General features: G+C 44.8%; 1 protein-coding gene across 4 annotated transcripts in view; it reads right to left on the reverse strand.

Annotated features, from left to right (window-relative positions):
• The window catches only part of cd2ap (CD2-associated protein), a 76,093-nt gene that overhangs the window by 50,300 nt on the left and 13,624 nt on the right, over positions 1-12,169 (reverse strand). For 2 of the 4 annotated variants that reach the window (XM_071370293.1, XM_071370295.1), the window contains exon 2: positions 6,576-6,730. In XM_071370293.1, coding sequence (XP_071226394.1) covers positions 6,576-6,730 — 155 coding nt within the window. Of the gene's footprint in view, positions 1-6,575; positions 6,734-12,169 lie in introns of all 4 variants that reach the window. The other 2 variants (XM_071370291.1, XM_071370294.1) reach the window with 1 other exon arrangement.

The following is a 12,169-nucleotide window of genomic DNA, read 5'->3' on the forward strand; positions in this document are numbered from 1 at the left end:
TAGTTTGAAGATGTTATCCGGAGACAGGTGTTTTCTCCATCTCTTTAGTTATCATACACTAATTCCACTGATTTCAAAACTTGATCCTCCAGAAAGTGGAGAGCAACACTTATGCAGCTCCACAATACATGTTTAAAAAAAGCCGTGTTCGACAGGATTACCAACACAGACTGACGAGCTCAAATAGACAGAAGCCTTGGATATAGCAGACCAATCCGAACTCCTCTATAGGTATGTCCATCCCACTCATTAACTCAGCCAATCATGGCTAGTGGGAAGGTTGCTCACTTGTTCTGTGGCTTAACCAACAAGGCTCGTAATTTAACAATTGTATTCGTATTTACAGATGGCATACAAGTTTGGTATTTAAGGCACATGAAAGTTCACATGTTCGAGAAGGCATTTCTGCCAAAAAAACGCATTTTGATTAAAAAAATGTTTTACATTCAAACGGCTCTCCTGTGAAGTTGTGATTTGCGACATACACCTAGTTTCCTGAATCGGGTCACAATTTATAATGACCTGGTCCGTGTCTCAATGTGCCTGCACTACCTTTTAATTAATTGCCTTAAAATCTACCTAAAGACAGGTAGGCCATCATTAGCGTCGCTAAGGGCTACATACAGTGGGGAGAACAAGTATTTGATACACTGACAATTTTGCAGGTTTTCCTACTTTCAAAGCATGTAGAGGTCTGTAATTTTTATCATAGGTACACTTCAACTGTGAGAGAAGGAATCTAAAACAAAAATCCAGAAAATCACATTGTATGATTTTTAAGTAATTAATTTGCATTTTATTGCATGACATAAGTATTTGATACATCAGAAAAGCAGAACTGAATATTTGGTACAGAAACCTTAGTTTGCAATTACAGAGATCATACGTTTCCTGTAGTTCTTGACCAGGTTTGCACACACTGCAGCAGGGATTTTGGCCCACTCCTCCATACAGACCTTCTCCAGATCCTTCAGGTTTCGGGGCTGTCGCTGGGCAATACGGACTTTCGGCTCCCTCCAAAGATTTTCTATTGGGTTCAGGTCTGGAGACTGGCTAGGCCACTCCAGGACCTTGAGATGCTTCTTACGGAGCCACTCCTTAGTTGCCCTGGCTGTGTGTTTCGGGTCGTTGTCATGCTGGAAGACCCAGCCACGACCCATCTTCAATGCTCTTACTGAGGGAAGGAGGTTGTTGGTCAAGATCTCGCGATACATGGCCCCATCCATCCTCCCCTCAATACGGTGCAGTCGTCCTGTCCCCTTTGCAGAAAAGCATCCCCAAAGAATGATGTTTCCACCTCCATGCTTCACGGTTGGGATGGTGTTCTTGGGGTTGTACTCATCCTTCTATTCCTCCAAACACGGCGAGTGGAGTTTAGAGCAAAAAGCTCTATTTTTGTCTCATCAGACCACATGACCTTCTCCCATTCCTCCTCTGGATCATCCAGATGGTCATTGGCAAACTTCAGACGGGCCTGGACATGCGCTGGCTTGAGCAGGGGGACCTTGCGTGCGCTGCAGGATTTTAATCCATGACGGCGTAGTGTGTTACTAATGGTTTTCTTTGAGACTGTGGTCCCAGCTCTCTTCAGGTCATTGACCAGGTCCTGCCGTGTAGTTCTGGGCTGATCCCTCACCTTCCTCATGATCATTGATGCCCCACGAGGTGAGATCTTGCATGGAGCCCCAGACCGAGGGTGATTGACCGTCATCTTGAACTTCTTCCATTTTCTAATAATTGTGCCAACAGTTGTTGCCTTCTCACCAAGCTGCTTGGCTATTGTCCTGTATCCCATCCCAGCCTTGTACAGGTCTACAATTTATCCCTGATGTCCTTACACAGCTCTCTGGTCTTGGCCATTGTGGAGAGGTTGGAGTCTGTTTGATTGAGTGTGTGGACAGGTGTCTTTTATACAGGTAACGAGTTCAAACAGGTGCAGTTAATACAGGTAATGAGTGGAGAACAGGAGGGCTTCTTAAAGAAAAACTAACAGGTCTGTGAGAGCCGGAATTCTTACTGGTTGGTAGGTGATCAAATACTTATGTCATGCAATAAAATGCAAATTAATTACTTAAAAATCCTACAATGTGATTTTCTGGATTTTTGTTTTAGATTCCGTCTCTCACAGTTGAAGTGTACCTATGATAAAAATGACAGACCTCTACATGCTTTGTAAGTAGGAAAACCTGCAAAATCGGCAGTGTATCAAATACTTGTTCTCCCCACTGTATAAGCACTACGTGCACTGCACACACAGGGCTCGACATTCAGGTAAATTTGCCAGTGGCACACTGGGCCAGTGCAAAAAAAATCTACTGGCTCAAATAATAATCTGAGCAACAACCAGCTGTTTGAGAGCTGCACAGTCTTTCTGCCCGACAGAGTTTCTATAGGCTACACTGTACGTGTGCATGGAAAAAAAAACATTGAAAAAAAACTTTACGAACAGCTTCGGGAATCCATCGGATTAAAAAAATATAAAAAATTTAAAAAACAGCATTATCCCAATATTCTTTTCACTGGCCCAAGCGGACTACTTGGGGATGATCAACTGGCCTGGAGTGTTTCCAAAACCTCCCGGGCCAGCAGACAGCCCTGTATGTCTAGCCCTGATCACGTTTACATTTTAGACATTTATCAGAAGTGCTTATCCAGAGCGACTTACAGGAGCAATAAGGGCACGTCGACCGATTTTTCACCTAGTCGGCTCAGGGATTCGAACCAGCAACCTTTCGGTTACTGGTCCAATCCTCTTAACTGCTAGGCTACCTGCCGCCCTTTATCGCAGACGGGCATTCCCGTGCCGTTGTTGCCTCTTGAGAAAGTTGGTTTATTTTTGGTCAATTGCACCTTACTTTTTGAATATGCAAATTCACAATCATAACTAAATGTGAAACTAACGTGACCAGGGGAAGAAAAAAAATGAATCACTGGCAGTGTTGCGACCAATTAAAACTTGTGTGTCGCACTGCGTTGTCAAATGGTCGCAAATGTGACTGTTGTGTTCGCAGTATCGCACCCTGACTATTAGATTCATTTCCTGAATAGATCCTGAGATCAAGAGGCAAAAAGTTAAGGCCCTATAGACTATTATTTGCCCGATAGTTTGCCCCCCCCCCCCCCATTTTCTCCTTTATTTATTTTTTTCTCCATTTTCCACAGTTCTTTCAGGTATTCGCTCTCAAAATATTTTTTTTAATTTTAAATAGAAAAACAATTCAATTGGATGTTCTAAGTCCACAACAATGCTTAAACCACATCAGGAGACCACTTGAGGTCTGGGAAATGTTTTCGAAATTTAGATTGTGTGTGTAGTTATCCTTTAATTCCAATGTGCACCTAGCAAAAGGCTGTTATTTAGTGCTGCTTTTGTGGCGCACATGTGATGATAGAGTATGCTAAACAAATACCTACTGGATTGATGCAAATAATCATATCATTCTGCCAGGTATGAATAGGCTACTTTGTAGTTAACTGAGAATGTCACCAGAAGATTTTTCATAAGCATCATCGCTAACGGCTACACAAAGTGGGAGCGCGCACCACACATACAGACACAGACTGGGGAATTGTTGTTGCCTCTTCAGAAAGTTGCAGGAAACACGAATCACTGATGCATTCTGTTCATGTCTTATGATAAACTTGGGCAAATTAAAACATGTTCAATACATTTAGTTGATTCCCTACTGAGTGCGATACATTTTTTAAATAATTGTTGAATTCCGTTTTAATGTCTGGACTCTGATTCCATTCACGTTCTCCGCATTGCAGATTTGACAGGGAGGGCCCTACAAAGTCTATCCATATCAAGAGTTTAACTGTGTGTCTAGAGGGGGAAGCAGCCAACGTCAGCAAAGTCCCACTCACATATGATTGGGGTATGTGAAGTATTACAGGGCTAGGCCGCTGGCGCTGTCCACTCCTCACACTCCCTGGCTCTGCCCCTGTCAGTGAAGGGATAAACCAGTATGGGTGAGAGGGCTAGCCTGAGACTGACCCCACTCCATCCGCTTCCTGGTTTACACATGCTGACTGGGCATTTCCACAGCAGAGGAGACAGACAGCAACACTGTGTGTTTGTGTGTTGATTCTCTCACACAGGTCAGCGAGTCTATATTCCTGTGCCAACTGGAGACCAGCTTCCCGACTCAACCAGTGTCCTGACTCAAGCAACTCCTGAATTATAAATTATGAAACTATTTCAATGCATTCATTCAATCCATTACATTTTTTTAAAGGAAAGCAAGCCAAGAGAGACGGCCGGGGGCAAGGAGTTGAGAGACCTTGGGAGAAGCCAGACTGCTGAAAGGGGAGAGAGAAAGAGAGACATCCTCCTATGGCCGACTCGAAGCTCTGTCCCAAGGGAAACTGACGGCCATTCTTAGAACAATAACACCTTATAGAGTTTACTGCTGACTTGCATAGCTCACTGTGTTGAAGCAGAACAAACAGCAAATGTAGCAGATACAGAAAACACCTAACTTTTATTGCATAATTGGCCACTATTTCCAACAAACTGAGAACAACCACATATTGAGGAAAGGAGTTTCATCCCTTTTCTCCTTGGAGGGCCAAACAAACTGATTTCAGTAAGACTCTGAGGTGACAAAATTGCAAACAAGGTGAAAACGTGTGACAGCACTGCCAACACCTAAAACAGTAACACCTCCACAGAGCAGAGTTGTTGATTATAATGCACTTCAGAAACACCTCAAAGAACCCTGTCATATTGGCGTTGAGAAAAGACTAATTCCTTTATAAGTGCTTCTGTGACGAAACATTTTCTAACAGCGTCCGGGAGAAAAGTTCAGTAAAACTTTAATAGAATTGATTATTAAAAAATATATATATAAAAGATGTACAATGTATTCCCAGAGGATCGCACAGAGCACATACGTAGCCATTTACACTCATACCCGTATATGGGTTGAAAATGGCAGATTAAGGCACTGATAAACACCCAAGTTGGAACACAGTGGCTGTACAGTAACATGCTATAAATGACGTCAGAGCTCTGGGTCTCCGCTTCACAGCGCTGTATGGGTTTTGACTGACAGCCATTCTGAACTTGAGCACCGCGTGCAACAAGAAGTTGCCCCCAGCCCTCACAGTAATTGGGCAATTTTTGCAAATGTTTTGTTGTCTGAGTGAGACAAATGCAGAAAATTAAGAGGACTCAATCTATTTTGAAAGATGAGGCATTGAGGATTATAAATACTGCTTTGATGTCATACAAGCAAGCCAAAACACCAAATGTGCACTTCAAATTTCCATATCATAAAACTCACGTCATATACAGTGTCAATGTTTATAATCACTATGTTTGATGTACAGTTACAAGATGACATGGGGTGGTTCTGAACAGAATGGGGTGGTTCTGAACAGAACGGGGTGGTTCTGAACAGAACGGGGTGGTTCTGAACAGAACGGGGTGGTTCTGAACAGAATGAGCCTGTTTGTCACAGACCTGAATGCACTCACTCCTTTCTATGCGCACCAAAAGATGATCTGTTTCCCTGAATTGCATTGTGAAAGCCTAACACTGTAATATTGTATTTTGTAACTTAGCTAGTCATGTTGGCAATAGAACAGGCTTTCAAATGATGCCCACCTGACCCAGACAGCGTTTTACAAAATTGAAATTTTTGGGATTGTGTAAACGGTAATTGTGTGATGCCCGGGATGCAGGGTTGTGTTCCAAACAAAACAACTACAAGAGTGCTTGCTCGAATTCCTCAACGGCACAGCTAGGAGCAAAAAAACAAAAAACACCTTTTGGTCGGAGACTCTTCTTTCAGTCATAAAAGTGCATTGAAATTACTTAGGAACTGTGCACACTTTGGAGAGGTGTGTAGCCAGTTGAAGACACTAATTAGTCCTCTCACTCAAACCCTTGTCATTGTTTTGTCTTATGTTGCACCTACCCCACCTTGTTCAGGAATACTCTCATCATGGTACTGAATGTAGAGATTATTTTCAGATTTCGTTATCAACAAATGCGGCAAAAAAGTACAGTAAATGTAAAATGTACATCAAATCAACAGTAACGTTTGAATTCAGTGGTGTCAAGTGAACTGTTGTGCCCTCACCTTTGGTCTAATAATGTTCCCATAATCGCCTGTTCCCTTTTCAATTGCTACCATGGTTATGAATAGGCTTTACATATTTATTCTGTAAGAAACATTTCAATTTAGCCCTATCCATATCGGCCAAATCCCACGAGAGCAAAGGGTGAAAGGTATTCATTAAAACACTTGTTTCCAAAGTGGTCCTCGATGGTAAAAACTAGCTTGATGTAAAAGTTGCAATGAGTACCATGACAACTCCATTTCACAGTACATTAGAAAGAGAATTGTGTGCATGTCTTCAACTGAAATGCGAGATTTCCTGGTGCACCAGGGTTTACGAGTCCCAAGTCTGCAACCAGCAGACATGATTGTTTGTTAAAACCGGGAACATGGTTCATGTTGCAACGCCAGAGTTGTCTGCTTGATTCCTATATGGGCCTTTTCGTTACTGTACCTGTCAACCGGAATTCTCATAATATTGTCTAAATAGGGAGAGGCTCTACTCACCTTGACGAAGTTGTCAGGGAAGAGTCCTCTCTTCCCGTTGAGGTCTCCCTCCATCCATCCCTCCTCGATCCTGCGGACATTCCTGATCACTTCTCCCAGCCTCAGGGTCAGCTCATCTTCATGGAGGGCTTCGTACTCATACTCCACCACAACCTCTACTGGAGAGATGGAGGGAGGGGGAGAGAGAGCGATGGAAAGACTTACCATTAGAACAATAGAGATTGCGAGACACATTGTTTTGACATGTAGAGGCCATACAGTCCTGATGTCAATAGAAGTCTGTTTTTTAAGATTTAAGCCTTGCAACAGCTAGCCTACATCACTGCACACAACTCATGATTGCAATTGATCATCCTAGCTCTTCACTCAATATTGACGCCGATCATCCCTGCATGCTTGAACATGTTGCGGATGAAGAATGTTTTTGCATTTAGGAGGGTCAACAAAGCAAAGCACATTTTGGGGAAAACAGGGATGCATCAAACCACATAGCCTACTATGATATGAACTCTTTAGGTATCTGCTACTTTCTGCGAAACCAATCCAGTCTAGACAAGACCACCATGTGACTCAGTGAGGCTCAGTCAATACATTGACCACGCTCTCAAAACGAGTAACCGGCTTTTAGACTGTCTGACACTTCTCCATCCAGTTATCATCGTTAGCCGACCACAGCACACCAAAACAAGCCTTGGGAAAGAGAAGACAGTCATCTGCTAGATGACAGACTTGTAGATCCTAGCCATGTCATTTTGTCTACAGTGCCCTGGGAATAGGCTATATCTAGCGACTCAGTCATTCACACGCCTGAAACCAATCTGATTGGTTGTTCGCTCACACACAGACGCAATCTCTGTTGACCATGGTTATTTACATAGCGATGTGGGAGATAAGCAAGCCACAGCGATACAGTACAGTACAGTGTACTAGCCAGTCTCCTTGTGGAAACAAAGGAAATAAGGTTACAGTCAGATAGAGAGATTGTTAGACTTAGTCTAAAACTATCGGAGAAGAGCCAATTGAAAGATATGTTTAAACTCTGACTAAAAGTTGAGAAAATATAAAGAAGTAGTGCTACAGATGAAAAACGTACAAATGGAATTGTATAAGAGACCGATGAGAATCTCATAACAGCCTACTATTGCTTCCTCTCAGAGGACACCATATCTGGATCAACGGGACCAAACTATCTGTTCTCCATCATAAACAAGAGCTGTTAACTCAGTGAAATCCTCTCCTGTGACCCTATTCTGTCATCTGGCCCACTGTTGTTAGCATTAGAATGATAGCTAGTGTGTTAGCCCAGTCAGCCACTGCTGTTCTGTCTGATGTGTCCTGCCCTCTCAGTGTCGGAGGCCATGATGATGTGGAGGAGGAGGAACAGCTGGCTAGTCAGGGCAGGCCGCTTCTATAAATATAGGACTACGCAACAGTTTGTAGCCCAATGAGCATCCAGCGTGCCATGTTAGTCAGTCAGGAGGAGCGGTGTTGTGCTAACCTAGTCAACACACATGGGACCATTAGACAACACAGACAAGCAGAACCAGAAGAACAAAGAAACACCATTCCAGCACACACGCACATCAATGAGTCAATGGTGCACACAGTCGCGATAGGCTGTGCGAATATGCACGCGCACACACAGCAGTGTAGCTGGCAACGTCTTTGCTGAGCCTTGGTGCCAGCTGAGGCGTAGTTTAGCACTAAACCACACACACTGGGCAGCAGCACACACACACCAACCAAGCTTACTGTTGCAGAGGCTTGCTCTGTGGCTCTGCTCCTCTATGATCCTCAGTGTTGGCCCAGCAGCATGGGCCTGCGCCAGGGAGAAATTAACCCTAATCGCAGATCCAAGATTTCCCTACCCGGATCCAAACCTTCAACCATTACGACTTGAAATACGCCAGGCTGGACTGAGACCAGTCTGTGGGAAAGACTGCCAGAAAGATCCCTCAGCCTCTTTTGCCTGACGACTCAAACTGAATTCTTTCGTTGCTCTGTTTGCTACATAGTTCAGTCTGAGACTGCCATTGTTGAAGTAGTTTGTGGTGACGTCAAAATGGAAGGGTGTTACTCAGCGATTGGATCATCTCTAACCAATCCGTTCTAGAAATCGTAGGGTTGGTACTCAGCGATTGGATCATCTCTAACCAATTCGTTCTAGAAATCGTAGAGTTGGTACTCAGCGATTGGATCATCTCTAACCAATTCGTTTTAGATATCGTAGGGGTGGTACTCAGATCCAGACTCCTTGCGGAGAAGAAACTAACGTCTGTGGGCGTGGCGTAGCGTTTGGCCGGAGCAAGGAGTTTGGGTAGCCAGGCAACAGCCTCTTTTCCTTAGGCTGCCACCAGACACTCAGATCCTCACTCAGGCCTGGCAAGGACACTCTGCTACTTCACTGACAGAGAGCTCTCACTCCTTAAATGATCCTTGCCACGGGCGAGCAGCCATCAATTCCCCCAGCATCCATCATTTGCCCAGGCACGACAGATAAGGCTATTTACTTCTTACGATAATCTCTGTAAGCACTGCGCTTCACCACAACACATTTATGGAGGCCCCCCTAATTTCTGTCCGTGTAACAACAGGATGAGATACCGTCTGACTGTGGCCAGTGGTAAACAATGCCCTGCAGACAGACTGCTGGTCTGGACCCAGCTTCATGGCCTGCTGAGCCTTCTCAATGTAGGCTACACCACTGCTAATATAGATAAGTGGTGGGTAATGGTGGGTAGATGGAGATTCACCGAATGGGGACACAAGCTGCTTTCATACCACCGTGTTTAGCCTCCAAGTGTCCTTTACCAAAGGCGTCCTCGTTGACCTATAAAAGGGTCTAGGCTAAATCTCTGTTTTGTCTTAGATCGTCCTGGGTTGACTCTTGTTCTTTTTCTACCAGAGTAATGAGACAAAGAAAGCCCTCTTGGTTTTTCCTCAGGATGAAATCCCTTCCTAAACACATCACAGCACATTGGTTGTTAGTACAACAGCTAGGCCATCTATTCCAGTACAGTAGGCTGGGGGCTTTCTGAATACTTCCATTCAGGCGCCATGTTGACCAGTGGGTGAAACTTCCTTCCAGTTCTCTTTTATGAGATTTGAAGAAAAACTGGGCTGAAAAAACGGGTCCAGGAGCATAGTCGCTAATTCTACTTTAAAAACAATATGGAATATTTCAACCTGCTCAAAACATCTTAGTTGCTGTAGGCCTAGGGCACGGACTGCACACACACATCTGGATTTAAAGCATATGCTCAGAGTGAGAGAGAGGTCCAGACTAGCTGTGCCCTGCGTGCTACTGGAACAAAGTGGGTCCGCTGATTAATTAAATAATACCACTGGCACGTCCAAGACAGGAAGAAACACTGTAGACAAATACATACAGGGAGAGATCACACCAATCAATACTATGACACCAAGACACAATAGTAGTGAGAGCAGCCCATGTTGTTGAACAGACGATGGGGGGGCTTCAGTACAGTAGAGTCCCAATGTAGCCTGAGGCCATGCAACCAATGTCCTGTCGACTACTCCCACTGCTCCAAGCCTGGATCTACCAAAGCACAAAACCAATGAACCGCCAACAGCCAGGCCAAGTACCAAACCAACCGCAACATTGGAAAGTGATATTTTTTTCATGGAACACTCGCAAGTCGTGTGAGCATGCCAGCATCCCTCACAGACACACAGGCTACACATGACAACCCTTAGATTCATTTGTGATTCAGATATCCATTCAGTGTCGTGCTATGCTTTCCCGTTGCTGGCCTGTCTGACATGCCTGTGCATTAAATGGCATACTATTGAGGATTTAGGTCAGCGGGGCTGCCAGGCTGACAATGCCTTAGTCAGAACACATACAGTACCATGGGATGGCCATTGGTCAGAGCTCATTGAGTATCAGCAGGGGAAAGGCTTCGACTGACTGTGCTTCAAATTACCAATTGGCTTTTCTGCTGAAGTGGCCATACAGATCCAAGATGGCGTAGCAGTGAAGACGTGTTTTTGTTCGTCCTCTCGTGTACTTTTGTATTTTTCTTCTTTTTTGTATATATTTCAATTTTATTTTCATTCTTTTCCATTTGAATTCGATTATACCTTCCGGTAACCTGCCTCACCCAATGTGATACGGAATCGCTATTATTTTTAATTTTAGAACACATTCAAGAATCACCAGAAGCTAACAAGCTACAAGCTATTTAGTCATTGTTAGCCACTGCTAGCGGCTTTTACCTTCTGCATGATACCAGCCCTGTTTTTAGCCTGGATAATAACCTGTTTTTAGCCTGGATAATACTCGCCAATCTACCAGTACTGAACTGTCTCTCCACTACAACTCCGGTTTCCTGCCGTAATCCCTGGACCACTACTTCTGATCTTCACAGCTAGCTAGTGGCAAACTTCCCTGCCACGAAGCTAGCACCAGTTAGCCGTGAGCCAGGTGCGTCTCCCGGCTAGCAAACTAAATTCTACAATTCCTCTTTCGCCATCTGGCTTGGATCCTCTGTCGACACGGGGCCCCGCCGCACCACCACGACTGGTCTGCCGACGAATACTCCATCCGCTGCGCCTTCAACCGGCCTCCGTCGGAGCAGACGCTCCCACTAGCCCTGGGCTACTAACTTTAAACGCCGTGTCGCCCGCGTGCTAGCGCTTCCCTGTTCCATCTACTGCTGCCCCCTGGACACTATGATCACTTGGATACATAGCTGATGCCTGCTGGACTGTCCATTAATCACGGTACTCCATTCTGTTTATTTATTTTTTTCTGTCGGCCCCAGCCGCGAACTCAGGCTCTGGGTGTAGTTAATCCGACCCTCTCTGCGTAGTCGTCGCCATTTTACCTGCGGTTGTTGTGTTAGCTGATTAGCTGTTGTTGTCTCACCTGTTGTCTTAGCTAGCTCTCCCAATCAATACCTGCGATTACTTTATGCCTCGCTGTATGTCTCTCTCAAATGTCAATATGCCCTGTATACTGTTGTTCAGGTTAGTTATCATTGTTTTAGTTTACAATGGAGTCCCTAGTTCCACTCTTCATACCCCTGACACCTCCTTTGTCCCACCTCCCACACATGCGGTGACCTCACCCATTATAACCAGCATGTCCAGAGATACAATCTCTCTTATCATCACCCGGTGCCTGGGCTTACCTCCGCTGTACCCGCACCCCACCATACCCGTCTGCACATTATGCCCTGAAATCTATTCTACCACGCCCAGAAATCTGCTCCTTTTATTCTTTGTCCCCAACGCTCTAGGCGACCAGTTTTGATAGCCTTTAGCCGCACCCTCATCCTACTCCTCCTCTGTTCCTCAGGTGATGTGGAGGTAAACCCAGGCCCTGCATGTCCCCAGGCACCCTCATTAGTTGACTTCTGTGATCTGTGACTTATTCTGCCTCCTCCCTAAGTTTGTTTTACACACTGCTTTAGCACACTCTGCCAACCCTGATGTCCTTGTCGTGTCTGAATCCTGGCTTAGGAAGGCCACCAAAAATTCTGAGATTTCCATACCCAACTATAACATTTTCCGTCAAGATAGAACTGCCAAAGGGGGAGGAGTTGCAATCTACTGCAGAGATAGCCTGC

This window comes from Salvelinus alpinus, chromosome 27 (genome assembly GCF_045679555.1).
Source record: "Salvelinus alpinus chromosome 27, SLU_Salpinus.1, whole genome shotgun sequence".
Classification (NCBI taxonomy): domain Eukaryota; kingdom Metazoa; phylum Chordata; class Actinopteri; order Salmoniformes; family Salmonidae; genus Salvelinus; species Salvelinus alpinus.